Source organism: Canis lupus, chromosome 12, assembly GCF_011100685.1.
Source record: "Canis lupus familiaris isolate Mischka breed German Shepherd chromosome 12, alternate assembly UU_Cfam_GSD_1.0, whole genome shotgun sequence".
In the NCBI taxonomy this organism is placed as follows: domain Eukaryota; kingdom Metazoa; phylum Chordata; class Mammalia; order Carnivora; family Canidae; genus Canis; species Canis lupus.
Window position 1 is genome coordinate 43946672 of NC_049233.1, and position 27648 is coordinate 43974319.

At 36.7% G+C, this 27648-nt stretch overlaps 1 protein-coding gene across 3 annotated transcripts in view; it reads right to left on the reverse strand.

Annotated features, from left to right (window-relative positions):
- Positions 1-27648, reverse strand: part of ME1 (malic enzyme 1) — a 196163-nt gene that overhangs the window by 106613 nt on the left and 61902 nt on the right. For all 3 annotated transcript variants that reach the window (XM_038554631.1, XM_038554633.1, XM_038554632.1), the window contains exons 4-5: positions 9893-9968; positions 2678-2839 (exon numbers count right to left, since the gene is read on the reverse strand). In XM_038554631.1, coding sequence (XP_038410559.1) covers positions 2678-2839; positions 9893-9968 — 238 coding nt within the window. The remainder of the gene's footprint in view (positions 1-2677; positions 2840-9892; positions 9969-27648) is intronic.

Genomic DNA, 27648 nt, shown 5'->3' on the forward strand with positions numbered 1-27648 from the left:
GAGATCTGTGCATCCTTTTAGGGAATTATCAAGCCTGAGAGTTAGCTTTGGGGAATCTCCTCCCAAACACACAGCTGGGTCTCAGAAGTGAAGACAGTTGCAAGGACTTTGTAGTTTGGCTAACTCTACACAAAACAAAGTTATCTTTTTAAAAGAAACAAATAATTTACTCTTTTTAAAATAGGAACTCTAGCTGCTCAGATATTAATATACAGTTTCACCATTGCTAAATGTGACTTATAGAAAAATGGGAGTTATAAGCAGATAACAGTAATATAGAGACTAACAATATATTGTAAATGGCAGAGAAATGGTTTGCTAATTGTCCCTTAATGGTTTGCCAAATGTCCGTATCAAAGCATTTAATATATTTTGAAACTAATTACATATGTACCTCTTTTTCTTGATTCAGAACATCTTGCTGGCAAGATCTTAAATTATTAACTCCATTATCACCTAGGTTTTGCTTAGGCCTTAACAGATAGTAGGTGCTCAATATTTATCTAATTCAATTAAATCTATAATGGAATCTTAAGAGTTTTGAAAAGGTCTCTCAAGCTAAAAACTGACCTGTCAAAGAGTTAAAATTCCACTATTCATTTTTTCCCCTAATATCTCCAAAATTCCACTGGCAATAAGCAAAAACCTCTAGAAATAACACATAGCATTTCAATAACAAGATAATGTAAATTATCAGATTATCTTCTAATTTAGTAACTTGAATACCTTTCAAATGTAGTAAGCACCAGGCATTTTTAATGAGAGAAGGGCAAAAGAAAGCAAGATTTACAACAAGGCAAAGTAAGAAATTTGATGAAGGATCAATGGATATGGATTCTATAGGCTGAGGAGGTAGAATACAGGACAGAAATGGAATAAATGTAAAAGCCCTGCATGCAAAAAGAATACTATCAGATAATGTGAGAAAACTCAAGACAACTAGCCAATTTGACAATTTTAAGACCTCTTTTCGTGAAATAAAGTATCTCCTATAACTAAATACAATCTATCAGTGCAAAATACCCAGTGTTATAGTTTCATCATTGTAACTTTCTCTATGTCGACATTACATTGACAACATCTCAATAAAAGACCCAAGTTTGGGGCTCCTGGTTGGCTTAGTCATAGGAGCAGGTGACTCTCGATCTCAGGGTTGTGGATTTGAGCCCCTGCTGGGTACGGAGACTACATTAAAAATAAATAAATAAAATCTTTTAAAAACAAGCAAAAGCCCAAATTTAAAACTGAATTCTTACATTTTTGTATGCCTTTCCCATCACTCCTGACTCCTCTTCACCTCTCCCTAGAATTCTTAAGATGTTCTACAGATTACAGAACCTGTAATGCTACAGGTTTTATTTATTTGAGATAGTGTGAGTAAGCAAGAGAACACAAGCAGGAGGAGGGGCAGAGGGAAAGGGAGAAACAGACTCCCCACTAGCAGGGAGCCTGATGTGGGTCTGGATCCTGGGACTCCAGGATCTGACCTGAGCCAAAGGAAGATGTTTAATGGACTGAGCACATCCAGATTTTGTAATTTGAAACTATACCTGATGTTATTGTAATTTATCACAGAAGAATGTTTTTAAAATATATGAAAAAATAAAGAGGAAATCTTAATGTTCAATATGCATATGTAATTTTAGGATGATTGTTCAAAGATGTCAGGTTTGATAATTTCTAAGTCATTTCTATTAGTATTGAAAAAGAATATATCAGATAAGCAGCATGCTTTTATCAAAATGTTCCCTTTATAAAGGTTAAATGAGCACTCGCATATATAGGAAGTTAGATATTATAATTTTCTCTATTAATGAATATAAAACCTGTTCAAGTTAATATTCTACTATCAATGGGTTAATTGCCTTAGGAGGGAAGAAAACAACTATAAAAACTGTATACATTCTACCTTTAATTTCTAGTATCTGTCACAATAACTGAACCTAAATATTAGCAATAAAGGATGAGCAAAAATACGTACTGATATACAACTTTAGGATTCTAAAATATTGATACAGGAATGAGAAACACTAAATTCCAAATCATCAGAGGCACCTGGGTGGCTTAGTCAGTTAGGCATCCAAGTCTCGATTTTGGCTCAGGTCATAATTTCAGAGTCCTGGGGTAGAGTCGGCCATGAGGCTCTCCACTCAGTGGAGAGTCTGCTTGTCTCCCTTCCCCTTCTGTCCCTCACCACTGCTCACCTGAACACAATCTCTCTCTCTAAAATAAAACTTTAAATAAATAAATAAAATTCCAAGTCATCTACCACAGGTTTAAAACAGGCTTCTAGAACAAGATTTCATACTGATTAAACTTAGTGAGGCCTTTGGGATTAGTTCCTAATTAGTATGAAAACAATAATTTTAAAAAAGAAACCATGATCTCCTAAAGTAAAACATATACTCTATAGAATGATGGTGTGAGTGTTCCTCAAAGGATAAAACACTAATAAACGAGCTGGTAAAAGATCAGTCACATTATTGAGAAGGAGAAGAAAAGAGGAAAAGAGAAAGAATAATTTTCTTATAATTCTTGGGGGATGAGTTTGAGGAGGGAGGGAGAACCAGACAAAAAGAAGTGAATGTTATGAAGTTCCTGAAAAAAACCTCAAAAGACAAGAATTGGTGCTGGTTTTTAAGGTGTCCAGACTGTCTTACAGACTTAAATTGTTTACCTCATTTTCTGTTCCCACATCCAGAATAACAGGCAGACATTCCTGGGGATTCATCCCTCCGCAGGCTGTATACAGCGCCAACTTGCCCACAGGGATGCCCATTCCATTACAGCCAAGATCTCCCAAGCCAAGAATACGCTCTCCATCAGTCACCACAATAGCCTAAAAGAGAAAGAAAAAGTAGCCATTAATAGACGTTTAGAAATCCAGGGGCACAATTCCTTGTCTCTGCCTTCTGAAGTTAATACTCCTGTAATGAAATACTAAGCTGTCGAAAACCAAAATTTAATATATATATCTAAGAGATTTCATATGATCTTAAGTGTGGAAGAGTGGAGACAAGGAATAAAGTTGGTATATATTTTTAAACCATTTTTTAAAAATACATATAAATGATTACTTTGATTAGTGAAGAAGAGAGGGTATAACACATAAAGATCAGAATAACTTTGTGGCAAATGGGAAGAGTACAGGGAAACAGGAGCTCAAAGTGGAAACTAAAGTGAAATGCAGAGCAGCTTTGATACCAATCCCATCCACTTTGAGCATAATTTTGGGAGAGCCCTAGGTAAATAATGCATGATTGCTATGTAGCCCCCCAATGCTCTGATGTTTAGTTTATGCATCTTGGCACCATTCTCCTATTTTCACAGCAATGTTGATCCATCCTCTTTAACTCCTCTAGCCACTGGATACTGTTCTGCCATTTTTGAAATATGCTGAGTACAGTTTGCTACTTCTCTTACCTGAAAACCTTCCACTAGACTTAATGAATTTTGTTTAGTTTCTTTCCAATAACCTTGAGTATCTATGAGACATACATTTTAATCATGAGGAGATTTTATTTCCATTTTATTTGATATCTGTATGAAATTAATGCATCTAACATCCTTATTCTATGATTCATGGCCATTATATGAATTTAAGCAAAACCAAACTTGTGAAACACAATTTGTTAGGTTCTCTTTCAACTCCTACACTTGTTTCAATTGACCCTTGGGAAAATGTCAGTCATTTGACCTTAAATAAATGGATGAATTAAATCTTCTGTTTCTTATTTGTAAAACAGGAATAATAAAGGTATTTGCAGAGGAGCTACATAAAAATAGGAACCAACTCTATTTTATTCTGCTACTACTGTACAGCAACACCATGCATAGCATTTGGCACATAGTAAACAATGAATAAATAGTTAGTTAGTTAGTTAGTTAGTTGCATAAATCTGTGATTCAATAAAACAGGAACATGATATACAAAGTATTTACCATACATAGTACCTGGTACATTACAAATTCTCAACAAATTGTAACTATTGATACTACCATCAAGAATATTATACATGGTCATGGTATTTTAGGAGAGGAATTAAGAGTATATTAGATGAACCCATCTCTTTTGTTTTATAGATTAGGAAACTGAAGATCACAGAACTGAAATCATCTGTCTAAGGTGATTTACCTGGTTAATACCAAAGAATCAGAAACTGGGTATGTTAACTCCTAATACAATGTTTTTCCCCTACACCACAGTGGAAAACATATTTTAAAATATACTTTTCAGATCTTTTTAATTTTCTGTTCACTTATATTATGCAGCTCTTAAAGAACTGCCTTAAAATAAATACACCTGAAAAGCAGGTGAAAATTATTTTTGCATACCCCATAAAGCCGACCTTTGTCAAATTTTCCATGTCTAATTGCAAAGGGTCAATAGGTTATGCTATTTTGAAGATGACAACTTGATAGCACTGGTTTAGTCAGCTCTGAAGATAAGATAAATACCACAGAAAAATGTAATTTTGTTTTTTAAATTAAAATCAAATTTTCAAAGTCCAAATACTCCAATTACATATTTGACATTATTCTATTTATCACATTATCACGAACAGAAGTACTTTTATCTATTGCTGGTAATTATACATTACTTTACATACAGGTAAAGTTTAGTTGGCCTGCATTTATTTTAAAAATATTTTTAAAAGATATTTTATAAAGAGAACATTGTTGTATAACTTAGGTATGATCTGGATAATAATTTATACAATGCTTTCCAGGTTCATTAAAGATATTTAGACCCAGGGAGTTGCTACTTGCGATTTTCATCTGTTTCAACGTTCTTGAAAAAGGGGTTGAAAGTAACAGTAATTTTCACTTATTTTTGATAGCACATCTAAGTTAAACTAAATCTATGTCTTGTATGTAAAGGAAAAATGTTACTTTAATTCACTTCTTTCTGAGTTTTATTTTCTAAGCCCTCCTTTCATCCTGAGCTATTAGTTTTGTTATATAAATATGCCATGGGCTTTTATATAGGTGGTAGTTATTTAAGTAACTTTTAAAAAAGATTTACTTATTTATTTTCGGGGAGGAGCATGCATGGGTGAGAAGGAAGCAGAGAGAGAGTTCCAAGCAGGTTCCATGCCCAGCAAGGAGCGCAACATGGGGCTTGATCTCAGGACCCCAAAATCATGACCTGAGCATAAATCAAGAGTCAGATGCTCAAATGACTGAGCCACCTAGGTGCCCATGAGTAATGTTTAAACTGTTTTTGAGACATTTGCTATTTTATCTGCTTATGCCTTGTTACAAATATACATTTGTAACACTAATTCACAAACATCTCAACATTATAAATTCTAATAGTGAAGGAATCCTCTGGAAAACAAAATTCTAATAGTGAAGGAATCCTCTGGAAAACAAAAATGTGCCACCTACACAGCTTATCATTAAATTGACATTCCCTTGGCTTTTGTTTTTACCTACTTCACCTCCCACTTAAGGAAAATAAAGCATTTGGATGTCTTCCACACAATAATGAAGTTACAAAGCAGGATGATCTCAGTAAACAACCATAATTCTCTCAATAATGTCTGCATTTCAGAAATTTCATCTTCATTCTACTGTGTCAATTAATACCTAGGCATTAGCTGACTAGTAACTCTGCATGAGTATACAGGGGTTCTCCTGAACACACACAGACACCCTTACCATGTATCCTGTTTTCACTCCTTCTTTTCCTTTTCTAGGACCTGAATGCACACCTCTTGCCGCTTTGTTGCCTGATGAGTCTTCCTCAATATTACTTATAGAAAGTTACTCCTATCTATAAATATGACATTCTATCATTTCAAGTCTAAATCCCTCTGAATTTTAAGACCTAACATAATAATTTGATCACCTCTTACTTAAGCAATCTTAAGCCCACTACATTTCCATATTAACACTTAGCTTTAGTCAGGCCAGCCAAGTAATTCACTTTCTGCACAAAAACACTCCATTCTCTTCCTGTACTGGATACTTAAATTCATCTGTCCCCTTCTTAGAATAAAATCTTCTTCCCTTTCCAGTTATCAAAGGCTAAATTTAAATTCCAACTTTGGTACAAAAATTTCTTAACTATTTTGCCTTTTCTAAATGATAGTCTCCTCTGAATGAATATGGCATTAATAATTTATACCAGTTTAATTATATATTGTCTAATAATTGGTTGTCTTTGTTTCATGTGTGCTTTCTTCAATATTCTATTACAATAAAGAGCTGCCATTTAAGTGCCTATTCTGTGCCAGATATTATGCTAGGCTTTTAAAATAATACTTAGTATAGTTAGTGATGTGGGAAACAAAGGCAGAAGAAAAATTATTAAATTTCCTTATTACTTAGAGCCCACTGATAAGTCCTTGAAATACTCAGAGTGATCTTGATCTAGGAATTCAACTGCCTCGATGTTAATACTTTGCTAAGGGCAAAGGGCAATTTTAGCCCAACCCTGTAAGTCTACCTTAACATATAAAAATCCTTTAAAAATATCCTTTATCTCGGGATCCCTGGGTGGCGCAGCGGTTTGGCGCCTGCCTTTGGCCCAGGGCACGATCCTGGAGACCCGATATCGAATCCCACATCGGGCTCCAGGTGCATGGAGCCTGCTTCTCCTTCTGCCTATGTCTCTGCCTCTCTCTCTCTCTCTCTCTCTGTTACTATCATAAATTTAAAAAAAAAATTCCTTTATCTCTAAACCCCCCAAGATATGTGTTGACAATCATCCCCCAAGTATAAAACCCACCAATATCCACCTGAAGGGTCTCACTGACTAAGGTTTTATTAGGCTGTAATAAATGACCTTTTCCCCAACAATAGCTAGCCCCCTCAAGGCTTCCAAGAGAGACTTATGCTATCCCTAACCCCCTCCCAACTTAAAATATATAATGGGCCACTCCTCATCATCTGGGGGCAGCTCTTTCTGCCCACAGGTCCTGTCCTCGTGCTTTAACAAAATCACCTTTTTGCATCAAAGATGTCTCAAGAATTCTTTCTTGGGGACGCCTGGGTGTCTCAGTGATTCGAGCATCTGCCATTGGCTCAGGTCATGATCCTGGGGTCCTGGGATAGAGTCCCACAACAGGATCCATGCAGAAAGCCTGCTTCTCCCTCTGCCTATGTCTTTGCCTCTCTCTGTGTGTCTCTCAGGAATAAATAAATAAAATCTTAAAAAAAAAAAAAAGAATTCTTTCTTGGCCATATATAGGCTTCAAACACTAACATCTTTTCCTATATCAGTTAGGATCAGGAATATCAGTGAGGGTCCAATATTAAGAGTTGAAAAAATAAAAGTAGGCTACTAATGAAAATAAATGCTCAGAGATGAACTAGTAGGAAGAACACAAAGCAAGGTAACTGTGTATTGCCTAACTGTTATGATTATGTGGGTATTAATTAGTCCTCTGTACCTTAGAACTATTTCCTATAGTGACTCATTCTTAAAATCCTTTCTAGATTCCAGCTAAAATGTAAGCATCCTTCTTAGACATTTTATGCTTCACAGAATTAACACTCTGGGGTAGTTTCTGAGGACTGGATCCAAGGATACTGCAGTCTACCTAGTGGGATAAAAGGTAAGGAAGCAACTTTGGGAAGAAAAGTGAAAAAACTGGGAAGACCAGAAGTCATGAAAAACATTTTGCCTTCTAAATTTGCCTGGCATAAGCCTTAGAGAGCAGAGTGAATCAATACTAGTCATTCTAGCTCACAAGAAAAGGAATGATGCAGAGGAAGACATAGACATGGCCAACAAGCACATGAGAAAATCCTCCACATCACTTGCCATCAGGGAAATACAAATCAAAACCACAATGAGATACCACCTCACACCAGTGAGAATGGGGAAAATTAACAACCCAGGAAACAACAAATGTTGGAGAGGATGTGGAGAAAGGGGAACCCTCTTTTACTGTTGGTGGGAATGTGAACTGGTGCAGCCACTCTGGAAAACTGTGTGGAGGTTCCTCAAAAAGTTAAAAATAGACCTGCCCTACGACCCAGCAATTGCACTGCTGGGGATTTACCCCAAAGATACAGATGCAGTAAAACGCCAGGACACGTGCACCCCGATGTTTATAGCAGCAATGTCCACAATAGCCAAACTGTGGAAGGAGCCTCGGTGTCCATCAAAAGATGAATGGATAAAGAAAATGTGGTCTATGTATACAATGGAATATTACTCAGCCATTAGAAACGACAAATACCCACCATTTGCTTCGACGTGGATGGAACTGGAAGGTATTATGCTGAGTGAAATAAGTCAATCGGAGAAGGACAAACATTATATGTTCTCATTCATTTGGGTAATATAAAAAATAGTGAAAGGGAATAAAGGGGAAAGGAGAAAAAATGAGTGGGAAATATCAGAAAGGGAGACAGAACATGAGAGACTCCTAACTCTGGGGAAAGAACAAGGGGTGGTGGAAAGGGAGGTGGGCAGGGGGTAAGGGTGACTGGGTGACGGGTACTGAGGGGGGCACTTGACGGGATGAGCCCTGGGTGTTGTGCTATATGTTGGCAAATTGAATTCCAATTAAAAAAAAAGAAAGAAAGAAAGGGAGTGATGTTTCAGAAGTCACAGCTGAAGTGCCACTGTACCCCTAAAAGGCATCAGTTCATTCAATCTTACTTCTAAGACATAGCACAATGTTGCCTGGCACTTAAGAGAAAGTTAAAAAAAAAAAAAAAAAAGGAAGAAGAAAAGAAGAAGAAGAAGAAGAAGAAGAAGAAGAAGAAGAAGAAGAAGAAGAAGAAGAAGAAAGAAGAAGAAGAAGAAGAAAAAGAAGAAAGAAGAAAGAAGAAGAAAAAAAAAGAGCCCAAGGAAGGGACAAGTATATCTTACCTTCCTTAGACAAGAAAGGCAGTGGAGCAGCACCATGTCTAAGAGTAGTAAGGGCTCTGTGGCCTGTGTTCAGTTCCCACCACCACCATGCACTGCTGTGTAGCCACCTCGCCTTCCTTTCCTCACTTGAATTATCATGATAATTACAAGAGTCAATCCAGGTAGTGTCTCACACAGAAAACTACTAAACATTCAATACTATTCTTATTTTACTCTTATTAGGTCACTGAGAGAACAGAGTCAGATGAACTACTTCAGGTCACAATGATATAGGAAGTGAATTAATAGATTTTTTTTGTCTACTTATGTATTCTTAGTGGATGATTAAACCCAACAAATGTGAAAAGGGATTTTGCTTAAAGAAATTCAGGGTAACTTCAACATTTATTCAACATTTATCATCATTTACAATGGGCAAGGAAATATTGAGAAATTATATAGAAATAGTAGGGAAACTCAGTCTCTAAATGGTACCAAAATAAAATTAAGCCAGTATGCAAACATCAAAGAAATATAAATTAGGTGACATTCACTAGAAAAGTGAGTAAATGCTGATGCAGAGAACAAAGGCAAAAAGGAAATGTAGATAAAATTAAATTTCCTTAAAAAAAAATTAAATTTCCTTACAACCTGCAGCCCAATAACAAATAGTTGAGGCAGGCAGAGTGTGACATTCCTCCAACAACTCCCAATCTTAATGTTAATGCCTTGCTAGAGAAAAAAGCAACTTAGCCAGGCCTCCAAGATACTGTGAGTCTTCTTTAGTATATGAAAATCCTTTTGGAAACTTCCCATCTTCACCTCCTCCAACACCATAGTAGTATATAATCAATTGCTCCTCACAATCCCAGGGCAGTCCTTTCTGCTCATGGATCCTGTCCCTGTGTTTTAATAAAACCACCTTTCAGCATAAACATCTCAAGAATTCTTTCATAGCCATTGGCTTTGAACTGCAATATCTCCACACCAAATGCTATCTGGTAACATGAAAATTATCAATATGTTATAGAATAGGAAAAAGAACAAATTTGCCATACTAGAAAAACTTAGATGACTTACCTTGATGACATCTTCTGGCCATGCGTTAAGAACTGAAGCAATATGTCCTCGATCATGGATACTAATAAAGAGACCTCTGACAGAAAGAAAAAAAAAAAAGTAGTTTTAATTTACTTCATACTTGCCAAAATATCATGAATGTTTAAATTTTTTTTTTCAGGGATGCTTGGGTGGCTCAGTGGTTGAGCATCTCCCCTTTGGATTAGGTCATAATCCCAAGGTCCTGAAATCGAGTCCCGCATCGGGTTCCCCATGGGAAACCTGCTTTTCCCTCTGCGTATATCTCTGTCTCTCTCTATGTGTCTCTCATGAATAAATAAATAAAATCTTTTAAAAAAATTTTTCCAGGCAGTCTGGATGGCTCAGTGGTTTAGCCTGATCCTGGAGACCCAGGATCAAGTCCCATGTCAGTCTCCCTGCATGGAGCCTGCTTCTCCCTCTGCCTGTGTCTCTGCCTCTCTCTCTCTGTGTGTGTGTCTCTCATGAATAAATAAAATCTTTAAAAAAATTTTTTTCCAAATCAGTTTAATTCACTTCTGTTTTTATCAAATTCATGAAAATTATTTCCTTAAACAAATAAAAGGAATCTTATAATTAAGGGAGAAATTACTTTAAACAATGTATTGATATCTATAATAAAGGTTAGACTCATTCTTAAAATACATATCCTTGAATATTTTGTAAAGAAGCATTCACTCCATTATATGCAGAGAATTTTTTAAAAGATTTTATTTATTTATTCATAAGAGGCACAGAGAGAGAGAGAGAGAGAGGCAGAGACACAGGCAGAGGGAGAAGCAGGCTTCTTCTCCTTTAGCAGAAGTTAAAGGTGGTGCTAAACCGGTGGGTCCCCCGGGCTGCCCCTATGCAGAGAATTTAAACTATCAATTCCACTCATAGATTCATTTAGTCTTTTATTAAATAATATATATAAAAGCACATCGAAAAACATGAAGCATGTGTAAATAGGCATTTTCAGTTTATATTTCACTTTACTACATCCTCACCGTCTGAAGATGAGAGTCTGTATTAGAAATGGGTTAAGTGACTAATGCTGAGCAGTCCTTTTATGTGAAACATACTTGACTTTTTTTTAAGTTCAAACATCCAAGTTATAATTCTTTGATATTCAGTCTTAGTTGCTGTTTGCAATCTGTTACTTAGACTCAAATGAAGACTTTGACACTGCTCTCCTCCTATCCCCCATTTCCTAGGAAAGTGTAACAAGTAACTAAAAAAATTAAAATTAAAAATAAATCTCAGTGTCTTAATCTCATTTAAACGTTTTACTTTAGGGACACCTGGGTGGCTCAGTGGTTGAGTGTCTGCTTTCAGCTCAGGGCATGATCCCGGTCCAGTCTAGGGATCGAGTCCCTCCATCAGGCTCCCTCTCAGGAGCCTGCTTCTCCCTCTGCCTACGTCTCTCCCCCTCTCTCTGTGTCTCTCATGAATAAGTAAATATTATCTTTAAAAAGAAAAAAAAGAGTTTTACTTTAGTATTGTTAAACGTAATTCAAATACAAAGAGCTACATACAACCAATGTACAGCTTAATGAATTTTTATAAGGCAACCACCCTTGTACATAATATCCATTTAAAGCAGAGTCTTGTCAGTATCAGAAGCCTTCCTCATGTTTCTCCCAATCAAAAACCATTCCCTCCTAAGAGTAACAACTATCCTGACTCTTATGGTATCATTTAATTTACAGTTCTATCATAAAATGATAAGCTACCCCTAGACACTACAATTTGTCTTCTAAAGTTTCTCATAATCTGGATTTTGCTGATTACATTCCTATGGTATAGACTAACAAACAGGTCTTTCTTCCATACTTCTTGAGAAACTGGTAATTAAATCAAAAGGCTTAATCAGATTCATATCCATTTTTTATGAGACAATTCATGGTCTGGTGTTATGAGAAGATGCACAGTACTGTTATAAGCTAGACCCCAAGACCTAACCTTTACTGCTCACCTGCTTGTACTCACCAACCTTTGTTCCACATTTTTCCTAAAGCTCATTTTTCCAGCTTATCTCTTAGGCAAATGGAAACCAAACCACCCCTTGAGCCATAACAACTGCCCTGGCAAGATCTGCAGCTGGCCCAGACCAGCCAGACCAGTTTCAACTTAAACCTTGACTTGGGCCTGCGCAGATAGACATGGAGTGACCTCTAGAATGATCCACAACCACCTTTATCTCATTAGTATACTAAAATCTCTACCCAAGGAGGAACACAAGCCTCATTTAAACAACATATAATGTGTATATGGGCATGTTTCCTTATGGCACATCTGTGACCTTATGCCTGCCACTACTTACAAAGACAAGGCTTCCCTATCTAAATATTTACCTCAACCCTAAATAAAAGAAATCCATCCACACTTGCTTGGAGAGTCATGGCTTTGGAAGCTATTCCTCAAGATCTTATTTGCTGCAAATAAAGTACTTTGTGTAACAACTCAACCTGGGACAGTTTCTGACTCACCAAGAGCAAATTCACATTGGTTTAGTTACAGTATCTTGTAGTCCTTTACATGACTTTAACAGCTGCTGATGCTTAATATCTAAATTCACTAATTCACTAGGAGTTACAACATGGAATATTCCAGTTCTAGCAATCATTCCTCATGTATTTGCTGAGACTCTTATTTAAAGACAAATTTCACCGTATCTATTGTTTGGCAAATGCAAGATTCCTTCTCTTAACAGTTTTTGAAATAAAGAACTCATTTGCGGGGCACCTGGGTGGCTCAGCTGGTTAAGCACCACACTCTTCATTTCAGCTCAGATCATGATTTCAGAGTGGTGAGACTGAGCCCCACATTAGGCTCTACACTCAGCAGGGAGTCAGCTTGAGATTCTCTCTCCCCATCTCCCTCTGCCCCTTCCCTGGCTCATGTACTCACTTGCTCGCTCGCTCCCTAAAATAAATGAATCTTTAAAAAAAAAAAAAAAGAAAGAAAAGAAGAAGAAAACCTAGCTCATTTGCTGAAATCCTTCAAGAGTCTCCACTAACGTGTGTGTGTATATACATGCATGTGTTGTGTGTATGTTCTGGATTAATATGAACTCGTGGATTTAAACATATTTGATGTGCTTTAATCCACTGCAGTTATTTTCTTTACTGGGACTCAAATTATCCCATACTTAGCCAGTGGAAGGCTCTTCATGTTGGCCTGTGAATTCTTTTGACATGACTCTAACTTGTGGGTTTGTCTTTTTTTTTTCGCTTTTTTTTTTTTTTTAAGATTTTATTTATTTATTCATGAGAGACAGAGAGAGAGAAGCAGTCTCCATGCAGGGAGCCCGACGTAGGACTTGATCCCGAGTCTCCAGGATCAGGCCCTGGGCTGAAGGTGGTGCTAAACCACTGAGTCACTGAGGCTGCCCTCGCCTTTTTTTTAAAGCATGAGATCAAGACCTGAGCTGAGATCAAGAGTCAGACATTTAACCAACTGAGCCATCCAGGCACCCTATGACTATAGGTTTTGACAGCCTCCTTGTTCTCTGTTATGACAAAATGTTCCTTGTTGTCTTAGAAATGTCTGCTTCAGGCCTGAAATAATCCATTTCTCTAAGAATACCTTCTTTCTTTTATAGAAAATGGTATTTCAAGACTACAATATAGGTAATAGACATCCCATCTGCCACTAGTTGGTGAAAGTACTGTTATAGAAAAATTATAAAACAATGTTAAGATTCGCTTCCTATTTATGGCCAGAGATCTCAAACTGGCTCTCTTTTTTGAGTTTATTTATTTAAATAATCTCCACATCCAACATGGGGCTTGAACTCATGATACCAAGAGCTACATGCGTTTCCAACTAAGCCAGCCATGCATCTCACACTGGCATTCTTCTTTTACAAAGTTTGCCACTATGATTTCCTAGCAAATTCAACTTCGCAGTCTCTGAGAAGGCCATTTCACACTTTCTCATTTCTCCTCACCTCCTACACTCATCTCCCTCTCACACTCAGCTGATCACCAAATCTTAATTTCAAACAGATAGATGCAATAGGGTGAAAACTACCTCATCTTTCTAATATAAATTCTACTAATCCATCTGCATCTTTTTAAATAGGTTTTATTTTTTAGAACAGTATTAGGCTCACAGCAAAATAGAACAGAAGATTCAGAGACTTCTCATAAACTTCCTGGCCCCACACATGCCTAGCCTTCCTCATTGTCAATATACCTCACAACACAGTAGGCACCGACACACCATTATCACCCAGAGTCCATAGTTTACATTAGGGTTCATGTTTAGTGTTGTACATTCTGGGGGTATGAACAAATGTATAGTGACATGTATCCATAACTAAAGTATAATACAGAGTTGATTTACTACTCTGAAATGTCCTTCCCGCTCAAACCCCTAACAACCACTGATCTTTTTTACTGTCTCCATATTTTTCCCTTGTCTAAAATGTCATATAGTTGGAATCATACAGTTTATAGTCTTTTCAAATTGGCTTTTCACTCAGTAATAAAGATTTAAGGTTCCTCCATGTCTTTTCATGGATTCACAGCTCATTTCCTTTTAGCACTAATATTCCATTGTCTGGATACACCAGTTTGTTTACTCATTCACCTACTGAAGGATATCATGGTTGCTCCCAAGTTTTGGCAATTACAATAAAGCTGTTTAAAAACATTCGTGTGAAGGTTTTTGTGTGGATCTAAGTTTTTCAATTCCTTTGGGTAAATAAATATCAGGGATAGAATTATTGTATTTAATAAAAGTAGGTTTAGTTTTGTAAAAACTCGCAAACCATCTTCCAAAGTGGCTGTATCATTTCGCATTCCCACCAGAAATGAATGAGAGCTCCTATTGCTCCACATCATGACCAACACTTGGTGTTGTGTTCTGCATTTTGGTCATTCCAAGTAATTGTGTAGTAGTATCTCACCGTTTTTTTTAGTTTGTATTTCCCTGATGACATGCAATGTGGAACATCTTTTCAAAAGCTTATTTGCCATCAATATATATCTTCTTTGGTGAGGTGCCTGTTAAGATCTTTAGCCTATTTGTAAATTAGATTGTTTTCTTATTGATTTTTAAGTCCTTTAGCAGATACATCTTTTGCAAATAATTTCCCTCAATATGTGGCCTGTCTTTTCATTTTCATGACAGTGTCTTGTTTTTTAAAAGTAAGTTCAATGCCTAATGTAGGGTTTCAACTTGTGCCCCAAGATCAAGGGTCACATGTTCTACCGAGTGAACCAGTCAGGCACCCTGAGAGTATCTTTCATAAAGCAGAGATTTTAAATTTTAATGAAGTCCAGTTTATATATTATTTCTTCCAATAGATTATGCTGGTGGTGTTGTATCTAAAAAGTTATCACCATACTCAAGGTCATCTAGATTTTTACTATGTTATCTTCTAGGAGTTTTATAGTTTTACATTTTCCATTTAGGTTTGTGATCCTTTTTTTTTTCTTTAAGAGAAAGACCATGCATGTGTGGGGGTAGAGGGGGGTGGGGGGAGAGAGAGAGAGAGAATATTAATAAGCAGGCACCACATCCAGCATGGAGCCCAGTGTGGGGCTCGACCTCACAACCCCGAGATCATGACCTGAGTTGAAATCAAGAGTAGGACATTTAACCAATTAAGCCAACCAGGTGCCCCTATTTGTGATCCATTTTGAGTTAATTTTTATGAAAGATACATAGTCTGCTGAGATTCACCTTTTTGTATGTGGATGTCCAGTTGTTCAAACACCACTTACTGAAAAGACTACCTTTTCTCCATAGTGTTGCCTCCGTATTTCTGCCATCCCCCGTTATAGTGAAAGAAATTTTCTACTATCACGGACATCCTCTCACATGAGCTCTAGATTCTATTCCAGGTCAACTTTTTTTTTTTTTTAAAGATTTTATTTATTCATAAGGACACACACAGAGAGAGGGGCGGGGGCAGAGACATAAGCAGGCACCATGCAGAGAGCCTGATGTGGGACTCGATCCAGGGTCTCCAGGATCACGCCCCAGGCTGCAGGCGGTGCTAAACCACTGCGCCACCAGAGCTCCAGGTCAACTTTTTAAAGGTTTCACTCCTACCCATCTTTATGCTACATCACTTTCTACATCACTTTCTCTACTGGATTATTCTTATTGGCATAACAACCTGCCCTAACATTATTTATCTTTTGAAAAAACCGGATTTTTGCCCTCTATTCTCTCTTCATAGCAAAATCCTTCTAAGACTTATCTATTCTTACTGTCACTACTTTCTTGCCTCCTATTCTCTCTTCAATCTATTAATAAGGCTTTTCTCCCTCACTGCTTCACAGAAACAACTCTTATCAAAGTCTCTGATGACTCACATCTGCTAGAGGCAAAGGTCAACTCTCAACTCTCATCTTACTTGACTTCTCAACTGTGTTTGACACGGCTTTAAATATCATGTTCATAATGACTCTCAAACTTCTATCTTCAATCTAGCCCACTTCCTTGAGCTCCAAACTATAAATTTAGCCAACTAGTTAACTCCTGTCATCATTCAGGCCCCAACTCATAGCTTAGTTCTTCAGACAGACCTTTTCTGATAACAGTAAATAAAGTACCCTTCATACTAACATTTTGATCATCTTTACAGTATTTCCAAGTATCTGAAACGATCTTAAATTTTCATGTTTACTGGCCATCTCCTCCTTGCCACCACCCCACAGTACACATATATACACAATGCGACAAGTTCCTTAAGTACAGATTCTATTTTGCCCACATTTGTAACCCCAGTGCCTGCAACTGTGCTGGTACATAGTTTGTGTTCAACAATACATGCTGACTTTAGTACTGAAAAACTAAGGCTTCTATAATTAAATTTTTGAAAGTATAGAAAACATGAAATAAACCCAGACTTATACTGACTTATTAAGTAACCAAAATTATATTATGATAGTAAGTGCTACAGGCAGATTACTGATGAGTGTCTGACTCAACAAAAATATTAATTTACCAAATTGGCACTAAATTACATCCTTTCCTGGGTTATTTTTTCATATGAATTTATTTTGTTTCTCCAAAATGATAATAAGCTCTGTATAAGTTACATATTTTTTTTGGATCCCTGTCACATCCAACTATGCAACCAACAAGATCTCAATAAATTATTCTAAAATTAAAATAAAATGTATTTGGACTTTTTAAAGGCAATTTTGTTGAATTATCTAAACTGTTCTTGGCAGTACACCATTCAATAATATCTCTTGGGAACTTGTTAGTTAGCCAAGATTTTTCAAACAACACTAGTCTCAGGAAATAGTGCCATTTTTTTTTAAATGAGAGGGACAATGAATGATATTACAGTTTGCATCAATTAAATATAAGAGCCATTTGGTCACCTATAATCTCTTGCACTGAGCAGAGATTCATTTGTGACTAACATGTTTACCCCCCTGCCTTTTTTTTTCAGAGAGGATGAGAAAAAGATGGTGGGAGAGGGGCAGAAGGAAAGGGAGAGAATCTTAAGCAGGCCCCATGCCCCAATGGCTCATCTCACAACCCTGAGATCATGACCTGAGCTGAAATCAAGAGTCAGATGCTTAACCAATTGAGCCACCCATTCAGTTACCCAGGCACCACTAAAATGCTTGTTCCTACAGAGAGCTCAATAAATGAAGAATCTGTAATGTCCAATTGAGGTCAAGCATTTTGAGAGAATAATTTGCAACACTTAATGGAATGTCTCTTTGATCAGAAACCTAATTAGAGATACCCAAAAGTCAGCAGGACATGACTCATACTTGCTGGTACAGAGCTGAATATGAAACTTTAATCCTCAACATATACATATAGTTATAAAATGAAAACTTTAGACCAGATTATTTATCAATGATATTGTTAAATGAATGGAATTTCAATAAATATTTTTTCTCCATATGTTCTTGTTGGTCAATTTGTTTAAAATAATTTTTATTCTATTATTTCTATGTATTATTAAATTAAACATGCCAATTAAAAATACTCATGCTTTTATGTCTATTTCATGTCAAAACTAAGACATTTTTAAAATATAAATCATTTTCTCATGTACATAGTTCAAACTTCTCTCATAACCTCTAACATTGTATATACTGCACTCAAAACAGATTTGTAAGAGGAGATAATATTCTGACTTCATGTTGTCTCACATAACATCCCTAATGAAGTTCATTTCAAATCAAAATAGAATTCACTTCAAAAAAAAATAGAATTCACTTCCTAACATATAACCTTCTATCATGACCAGATTTGTATTTTCTTCTGGAAATTAGTTCATGACCCTGCGCCTAACTCAGTGAAGGAGGCAACCACTCTACAATTTTCTGTAAGAATCCTCTCTTTCATGCAGAAGCTCATTTTACTATCTTTTGGAATTAGAAAATTAGACTTCATATTTTTCACAAAATAGAAGTATGTACTCATGAGTCCTAGGAATCAGGCCAAAGTTGAGTTATATCAGCAGATCTGAGCTGTTGGGAAAAGAAGCACTAAAGAAAGCTAAGTTCAGGTCTAATCAGGAGATACCTCAGATAAAGATGCAGAGTTAGAAGGCACATGTCTAACAGTTGAAAGGAACAGAATAACTTGCTAAAGGAGAAAGAAGTGAAGGCGCCAAGGGGAAAGCACTACAAACTAGTGCCCATATAAAAGAATAGGATGACTAAGAAGAATCCTTGAAAAAAGGAAGGAGGAAAGGAAAGAAAGAAAGAAGGAAAAAAAGAAAATAATCTAATTGGACAACCAGTATTTCTAAAGTCAAGGAAAGTCAAGGAAGGAAGGACAGTATTAAGAAGGCATGGATCAATATTATCTTCCTGCAGTAAATGCTTAGAAGAATTCTTTGTGTGTACGCGTGTGTGTGTATGTGTGCATGTGTGTGTATTTTTTTTTTGAGAGAGAGAGAGAGAGAGAGAGAGAGAGAACACATGCAAGTGGAGAAAGGGGCAAAGGGAGAGGGAGAGAATCTTAAGCAGGCTCCATGTTCAGTGAGGAGCCCAACACAGGGCTCAATCCCACAACCCTGAGATTATGACCCAAGCCAAAATCAAAAGTTGGACACCTAATCGACGGAGACACCCCGGTGCCCCAAATTCTTCTAAGTATATTAAGAAGAATTGTTTTTTCCTGAACTATTTGAGAGTCCAGTAGCCATCAATACTAGTGTCTCATTACTACCAAACAATTTAGTGCATTTCCTACAAATAAGATACTCCCCTACATAATTATAATTAGAAAATATTTAAAAAATGTATTGATACATTAGTACCATCTGATTTTCAGGCACCATTCACATTACACCATTTGTTTCAATGATGTCCTGCATAACCAAAGTCTAGTTCAAAATCCCATGTGTGTTTAGTTGTCATGTTTAGTTGGTCCTCTTCAATGTGGAATATTTCCTCAGTCTTTCCATGACTTTCATGACCTTAATACTTTTAAAGTTACAAGTCAGTGTTTTGTAGAATGTACCTCAATTGGGGTTTGTGTGGTATTTCCTCATGACTAGATTCAAATTATACATCTACTGCAGGACTACCACAGAAGTGATACTGGCTTCTTCTTATTGCACTCTATCAAGTGGTACTGTCCCTGGTTTGTCCCATTATTGGTGATGTTAACTCTGATCATTTGATCAAGGTGGTATCTTCCAGGTTTCTTCACTGTGAAGTTACTCTTTTTTCCCTTTATAATTAACAAGTATGAGATGATACTTCAAAACTCCTTGTTTCTCTGTCCAACTTTCAATTTATTGATGTGTTTATTCATATCAATATGGGCTCCTCTTTATTATTTTATTCAGTCAGTTTTAATCAATAGCAATTATTTGATGCTCAAAATGTCCAGACATGACCAGTGAGAACCCCTTCAAGCTGGCTGTTGTTTGCTTTGGACACATCCCCATGATTCTTTGTGCACTTGCTTACTTTCTGTTAGAAGATGTCCCAAACTCATCTTTTACTTATCCTGGTACAGCCCTCAAATCAGCAATTTCTCTAAGGAGCTTTGGTTCCTTTTAATGGAAATAGTACTTAGATATGAGTGCCAGGTATGCTCATTGTTACTGGGGTATTGCTGCTCCTAGGACAACTCAATGGAGAGAAATAGGATATATGTATATACATACTTTATACATATGTATATATATACTTACCTACATAACACATATATATTTCTATAGCTATCCATCTTCTCTATATATACACTGAAAACCGTATGTTCACACATATCCCTCAATTCCAGTTCAACACCATAAGGTTCATTCTAGTATTCTTCCTTCCATTTTCACACTTACAACTTTCTCCTATAGTGAGAAACCTAGTTCCCATTATGCTTTAACATATTTACTTCTTTGACCAGTCCTCTTGTATGAAACCAATCTTGTCCCCTCCCTGGGCAGACACCCTGCTCACTTCACTAAGGCTCCACTCTCTGAAGTAGGCAGCCCCCCACCCTTACTCAGGTGCCCTCTCCACCCCCTGAGGCTCTGACATCCAGCACTGGACCATCCTCCTACAAGAACTCTCCCTGCACCTTGCTTGGCTCTCACACCCTGACTCAGGCTGCCCTTCTATGTGGGGGCTCTTAACCCTGCCGAGCCTCCAACACTCCCATGCCAGCCCCCTCCACCCTTTTAATTGAAGCATGACAAAGCAGAAGGAGGGTGCAGACAGAATGCTGCTGTCCCCTTGGAAGAACATGAGAAAACTGGCATGGATATAGAGGAAGCAGCTATAATTATCCTCTGCTGTTGGAAGACTACCAATCACAAGCACATCTTTACAGATTCAGGATTTTTATCTTGGAAATATTTCCATGTCCTCAGCTCATCATACTTATGGAAATTATTCTAATTTTTTTATCTCTCACTTTTGTTGGTGTTGTTTCCCATTTATATACAGTGAAACAAGTGATTTTTTTCTCCTTTCAGACTTCTTATGTATCTTTTAAGCATACAAAGTCCTGCCTCATCAATTACTGTTCTATATACTTTGTGACAGGAGAATCTAATATTCCAACTCATACTTTTCCAAATATCACACTTCTGCTATAACTACACTTTGACCTCATTAATGTCTATTTTTTGACAACAGCTTTTATTTTTTCCCTTCAAATTAGCAGTGGATCTTGACTGAATTTCCTTCTTTTTTCAGCTAAAGTTTATCCATTCTGCCAACTATTCTTAACTCCCCTGCTTTTCTGTCTTTCCATCACACCCTTTCTGAAAACCTCCAAGTCTAAATCAATCCATTTGCCTTCTCTTTTCCTCAGGCCCTACTGGAGAATGATGCCATTTGGTCAGGTGTGTTAGATCCATTAAGACTTCATCATCGGGATCCCTGGGTGGCGCAGCGGTTTAGCGCCTGCCTTTGGCCCAGGGCGCGATCCTGGAGACCCGGGATCGAATCCCACGTCAGGCTCCCGGTGCATGGAGCCAGCTTCTCCCTCTGCCTATGTCTCTTCCTCTCTCTCTCTCTCTGTGGGACTATCATAAATAATAAATGAAAAAAAAAGACTTCATCATCAATAGATATAGACAAAAAAGATGTGGTGCATATATGCAACAGAATATTATTCAGCCATAAAAAAGAATGAAATCTTGTCATTTGCAATGACATGAATGGAGCTAGAGAATATAATGCTAAGTGAAGTAAGTCAGATGAGAAAAACAAATACTGTATGATTTCACTCATATGTGGAATTTAAGAAACAAAACAAGTGAGCAAAGGGAAAAAGAGATAGAGAGAGAGAGAGAGAAACCAAGAAACAGACTCTTAACTGTAGAGAACAAACTGATGGTTACTAGAGGGGAGGTAGGTGGGAGGATGGGTGAATTGGTGATGGGGGTTAAGATATATTTATCAGGGTGAGCACTGAGTAATGTATAGAATTGCTGAATCACTATATTGTATACTTGAAACTAATACAACACCATATGTTAACTATATTTGAATTTTAAGATTAAAAAAAATTTTTTTAAACCCAAAACCTCAAGATCTCTCCAGTGTTATCTGGGTCCTCACAACTCAACAAGTCTTTCTTAAAAGTATCTTCTGCTGGCTATTCTTATATTACCCATTAAAACTACTTTGTAGGGCAGCCCAGGTGGCTTAGTGGTTTAGCACTGCCCTTTGGCCCAGGCCCTGATCCTGGAGTCCCGGGATCGAGTCCCACATTGGGCTCCCTGCATGGAGCCTGCTTTTCCCTCTGCCTATGTCTCTGCCTGTCTCTGTCTCTGTTTCTGTCTCTCTCTCTCTCTCTCTCTCTCCTGGTTCTCCCTGTGTCTCTGCAGTCTTGCTCTGATGAATAAATAAAATCTTTTTTTTTAAGATTTTATTTATTTATTGAGACAGAGAGAGAGGCAGAGACACAGGCACAGGGAGAAGCAGGCATCATACAGAGAGCCTGACGCGGGACTCGATCCAGGGTCTCCAGGATCACACCCCGGGCCGCAGGCAGCGCTAAACCGCTGTGCCACCGGGGCTGCCCTAAATAAAATCTTAAAATAAAAAAAAACTTTGTATTTCCACTCTTGCCCATTCCCACCCCTTTATACTATCATCAGATTATCACACTTTTCTCTAAAGAAAAAGACTTCCAGCTCCTAGCAATCTACCTGTAAACTTTCTTCCATTATTCTTCGGTGAATAAAGTGTCAATATCACTGTCCTCTGTTCTAGTTTACACTCATGCTGTCACTCTCTGGCCACTTAGTCCTCTTCATTAAATGCCAGCATTCTCCAGGTTTAAAAAGTTCTCTTTTTCACTCTAATGCACAGTGAAGGCCTAGGGACTCTGCTCTGTTCCCACCCTTGGAATAATTTTCAAAGTCTCCTTTGCCTCAGCTTCAGCTGAATGTCTGATCTGTCTCCCTTTTGGTCCCATTCTTGCTTTTGGCATTTGATCAACTAATTCAGCCTGAGAACTATCTAGTTTCCAACTCTGGATGATCTTTTAGGGATTCATTTAGGCATCCCTCCAATACCTCCAGTTCCTCTTCATGGCTAGGCTAGCTCCTAATTGCTTATCAGAGGCAGTTCAAGTGTTATCTCCTCTTGGAACTATTTCCTGATCCACACTCAAGCTGCACTGGAATCTCTCTGCAATTCCATAGAACCTTGCTGTTTTTCTCTATTATAACATTTATCATATTTTTCATATAGTTTTTCACTTTCTTATATGTCTGTTCCACCAGAACTCTTAAAATCAGGAATTCTGCTTTCCTTACAGAAAGCAAAGAAGGAAATAGTTTATAGAAAGAATATAAGTAGGGAGAAAAGAAGGTAGTTCAGATGTGATTATGGCACTAGCGGGTCCATTGGTGGGTAAAGCAATAGAAAATAAAAAAACAGACAAAAAACAAAAACTGGAATGCAGAACACTCAGGAGCTATGTGGCTTCAGTCTGGCTTACTCAGAAATAAAACTATGATAAGACAGAGCCTTTAGATGGAGAGGGACTCAGGAGAAGGCACGAGGGCTAATAGAAGGTGACATCCTTGGGACTGAATACCAATTCTATTACAGAAGTAAAGAAACATTTAATTGAGGCCAGAAGAGAAAAGTAGATTTACTATTTCCTCTTGTCCCCGATTCCAAAAATAAGGTTTTTCTTTTTTATTATCACATAACAACCTAGTATTACTAACATGAGTGATACTGTTCTTGGTATAACTAGTTGATTTCACTCTGCAATAATAATCTTGTGAATTTGTTTTGTTTATTGTAGATAATGCTTAAAGTTCTATTTCTAGTCTAAATCCTCCTGAGGAGAGAAAATCAGCATGGTGGGCAGATTTCTAAGATGGGCCAAGATCTCCCAGCTGCTGAAGTTCACATCCCCAGTACTGCACACGATGGATTTTACTCCAATTAAGTTACATTAGAGGAAGGAATATGTTCTTTCTCAGGTCAGAACTTGGCAGTTATTTATCAAAGTCCTATATATTTTCAACTTTGGTTGAAACCAAATCAGCTTTGGTATAACAAGATTTAGATCTTATCTAATTATAGATAGTTTTTTAAAGGGTCCTTGAAGAACAGCAAAAAGGATTTAATGTTTTAAGAGGAAACCATTAAAGGACAGTTTTAAAAGGATGCAGTAGAGGAGACATAAAGAGAAACATACATCAATTTTAAATATTTATAGGATTATTACAAAAAGCACAAAAATCATTATTTTAAAAATCTCAACCAAGAATAAAAACTTAGGGGTGCTAGGTGGCTCAGTCAGTTAAGCATCCAACTCTTGGTTTTGTCTCAGGTCCTGATCTCATGGCTCCTGAGATCAAGCCCCATGTTGGGCTGGCTCTGTGCTCAGCAGGAATCTGCTTACATATTCTCTCCCACTCTTCTTTTCACCTGTTTGTGTGTGCTTGCTCTCTCTCCAATAAATAAATAAATCTTTAAAAAATAAAAAAATAAAAAGCTTAAGATAAAACACATGTGATTCATGCTTGCACTTTAAAGATCTCTTCAATATGAAAGGGGATAAGTTTAGGAAGATTGCAGAAGAAATATTCAAGGTTTTCTGTGTTATCAGAAGTTAAGGAAATAAAGTAGCTAATAGAGCCAGGTTTTTCTCAGTCTGTCCTACTATTTCTCCAAGATACTATATTGTGAGCAGAAAAAAAAAAAGCACAACAAATTTTACAATTTAACTGTGCAAGGGACAAAACCAGTCACCCTAACCTACCTTGTGTTCAGTCCCCTGCAATAAAGACAGCAGTAGCAAAGACACCAAGAATACCTGCTGAACAGACTAAAATTCTTTGAATATGACATTATAATAAGAGAAATTTAAAATGCCGAAAGCTAAGAAGGAAATGAAGACAGAGAAACATGGAAAAAAGACCACAGAATGGTAAATTCCTACACCCAAAAACAATTGGACTGGCACCAATTACGTGCCAAGCATCCATCTTACTTATCCTGTCTGAATTAGCAAATTCTATCAGAACAAAATAATTACCTAGTCTCACATCTACGCTGGTATCTCAAATTTCTTTCCAAAATGATAAATAACAGCAAAGAAATAAAGGGGAAAAGGTACTTTTCCTCTCACTTTTAAGGGAAAAATAGTTATATCCTATCAAACATTTATTGGCAATGCAAGGAGGAAAAAAATCCTTAAAAAAAAAAAAGAATGCTTCAGTTACTTGATGTCTATGGAATGAGTCCTATTCAGGGCCAGTATAAACTGACTATTGCAGTGGGATCCAAGAACGGAAATAATAGAGACACTCAATGATGGAAGTGCACTATAGTCATGCTGCTGCTTTTTGTGCAAGAAGTCAAAGCATTAAGGACAAGGAGAAGCAATGAAAACAAGGATATAAAAGAATTCAACTACTTCTATGCATACAATATTTTACTCAGACCATTAAGATTTGCCCCTATGTTTACATGAAATTTACCCACTCGAGCTCATGATCCCATGTCCAAAATCTTTAGAGAATCTCCACATTAATGTAACAATCTCTATTAATCATACTGTTGTTGCTATAATTGGACTAAAGTTTAATTCTTTCATTCTTATTTCTCTGATAAACAGCATTCTTGGATAGCAACAACTTCTTAGTTGAAGCTTTGTTTCGGGGTTTCTTTCAAATCACTAATGAAGTAAATCCTACAGCCTTAACTCTGGGCCTTTATCCAGAAGTCTTTCTTTTTGCTAATCTTTACTTTCTTTGGAAATATTATTGCTGACTATTTTATCTAAACTCAAAAACTCAATGCTTTGATCAATTAGTCTCATTTCCTTTTCTAATAATAAAGAAAACTGAGAGACCAATATGCATATGCTGAGAATTACAGGAATAGGTCTTCATTAATCTAAAAGAAAAACACTGCTGTGTACAGGCATTGTCCCTAGGTAGTCTTATTTTTTTTTTTTTTTTCAGAGAAAGAAAATTCTTCAACAAAAATATAAGCCACATGGGCAGACTTGGTATACTGCCAAATATAGTTCAAGCAAATTCCTTTAATATGAGGTCACTTTTCCAAAGAATTTTCCAGGGGAGGTTGACACTACTGGGTCCCAATTTCACTGGTTCTCCCCAATCTTACTCCAAGAACCAAACAATGCCCATTTTTCCCTCAGACTTAAACCATCCTTCCATTTTGATAGTAAAATTCAAATTTACACTATCACTGGAAATCTGTCACTGGTTTCCTTTAAGTGTGAGAAATATGCTTTCAAAAAGCTGTAGCTATATTATCACCACTCAATAAGACTCCCAGAAAATTAAAGGACAAAATTAAACAGCATTAACTCAACATAATAGAGTTCTCAGGCTACTTCCTTTAAGAGTTGTGCTTCAATTCCAGTTCTGTCTGGGTTAGGGATCCCTCCTACGATTCCCTAGTACCTTGTACTCTCCTATCACATGGTGTTATAATTGCTTAAGGTTTGCCCCCTCCTATTAAACCTTATGCTTCATCAGGCAAACTGTTATGTCTGTTTTGTGCATGATTTTACTACAATGACCTAACAGAATGTTTGGCACATGGCAGCTGAGACACATTCAAGTTGGCCATAGACTCTTTGACACTCCTCCCATAAGAATGTGAGTCAAAAAAAAAAAAGAATGTGAGTCTATTTCCCCTCCTTGATTCTGCTTTGACCAACAGAATATGGCAAAAGTAACACTGTGCTAATTTCTAACCAGTTCTTAAGTTCTTAACTAGAAACTCTATCTCAAATAAATAAAAAGAAGAAGAAAGAAAGAAAGAAAGAAAGAAAGAAAGAAAGAAAGAAAGAAAGAAAGAAAGAAAGAACCTAGCAACTCCATTTCCATTCTTCTACAACACTTGTTCTTACAACCCTAAGGCTGACAAATATGGCTAAGAAGTATTTGTACAAGGAGTACAAATACATAGAATAGTTTTAAGGGAATCGATTTCCAGATATTTACTTTCTATTTGTTTCCTAAAATTGATCCACTATGACTTGATATGGCTCTCTAAAGACTAATCCACTCATGCAGATTATCCATTTCCTATCTCCTTTTATACCAGACCTTCTATTTTATAAAAGAAAGACACTGAATTACCTATCCTGAATTTTACTATAATGTACTGTCCCAAGGTAGGAGACCTTTGGGATTTTATTGGCTTTGGTGAGGCATGACTTGGCCTGTCTTTCACACAATGCTGTTACAAGTAAAGTGTGGCACCAGAATAAGGATATTTTGACTCTGAATACAGACATGGTATAGAGTAAACCAGTGGGGATTTGGCCTCAGTCTTGAGGGAGACACCAACAAAAGGCAAAAGAATCATACTTGAAAATGCATTTCTTCTCCTCATATATTTATTAAGAAGCATACTTTTTTCGGTTATTCTCAATAGTTAGACTATATCTACTAGAAATAAATCTTCAAGCAGCTGGAAGTAGTAAATGGTTAGTGATGTTGTTTTAGGTATAAACTGAATACTTTCCCAAATTACTAACTATTTCTGGATATGCTGGATAAAACCCACAGATAAAAATTTAACATGATTTCAATCAAATAAAGGTATATATTTTAATAAGGTATTATATACTTTTGTAAAATTTACAATCTATTCCTATTATAATAAATTCTATTACTGTATTTTATAAAATGGATATTTTCTACATCTTTATCTCAAAGGTAAAATCATTACTCACCAAATCAATTCATTTTTAGCAGTAAGTATTCTTACCTTTCACTATATATGTAGGAAGTTTGATCATTATGTCTGACAAAATTAATGGATTTTTTTATATATATTTCTTACCTA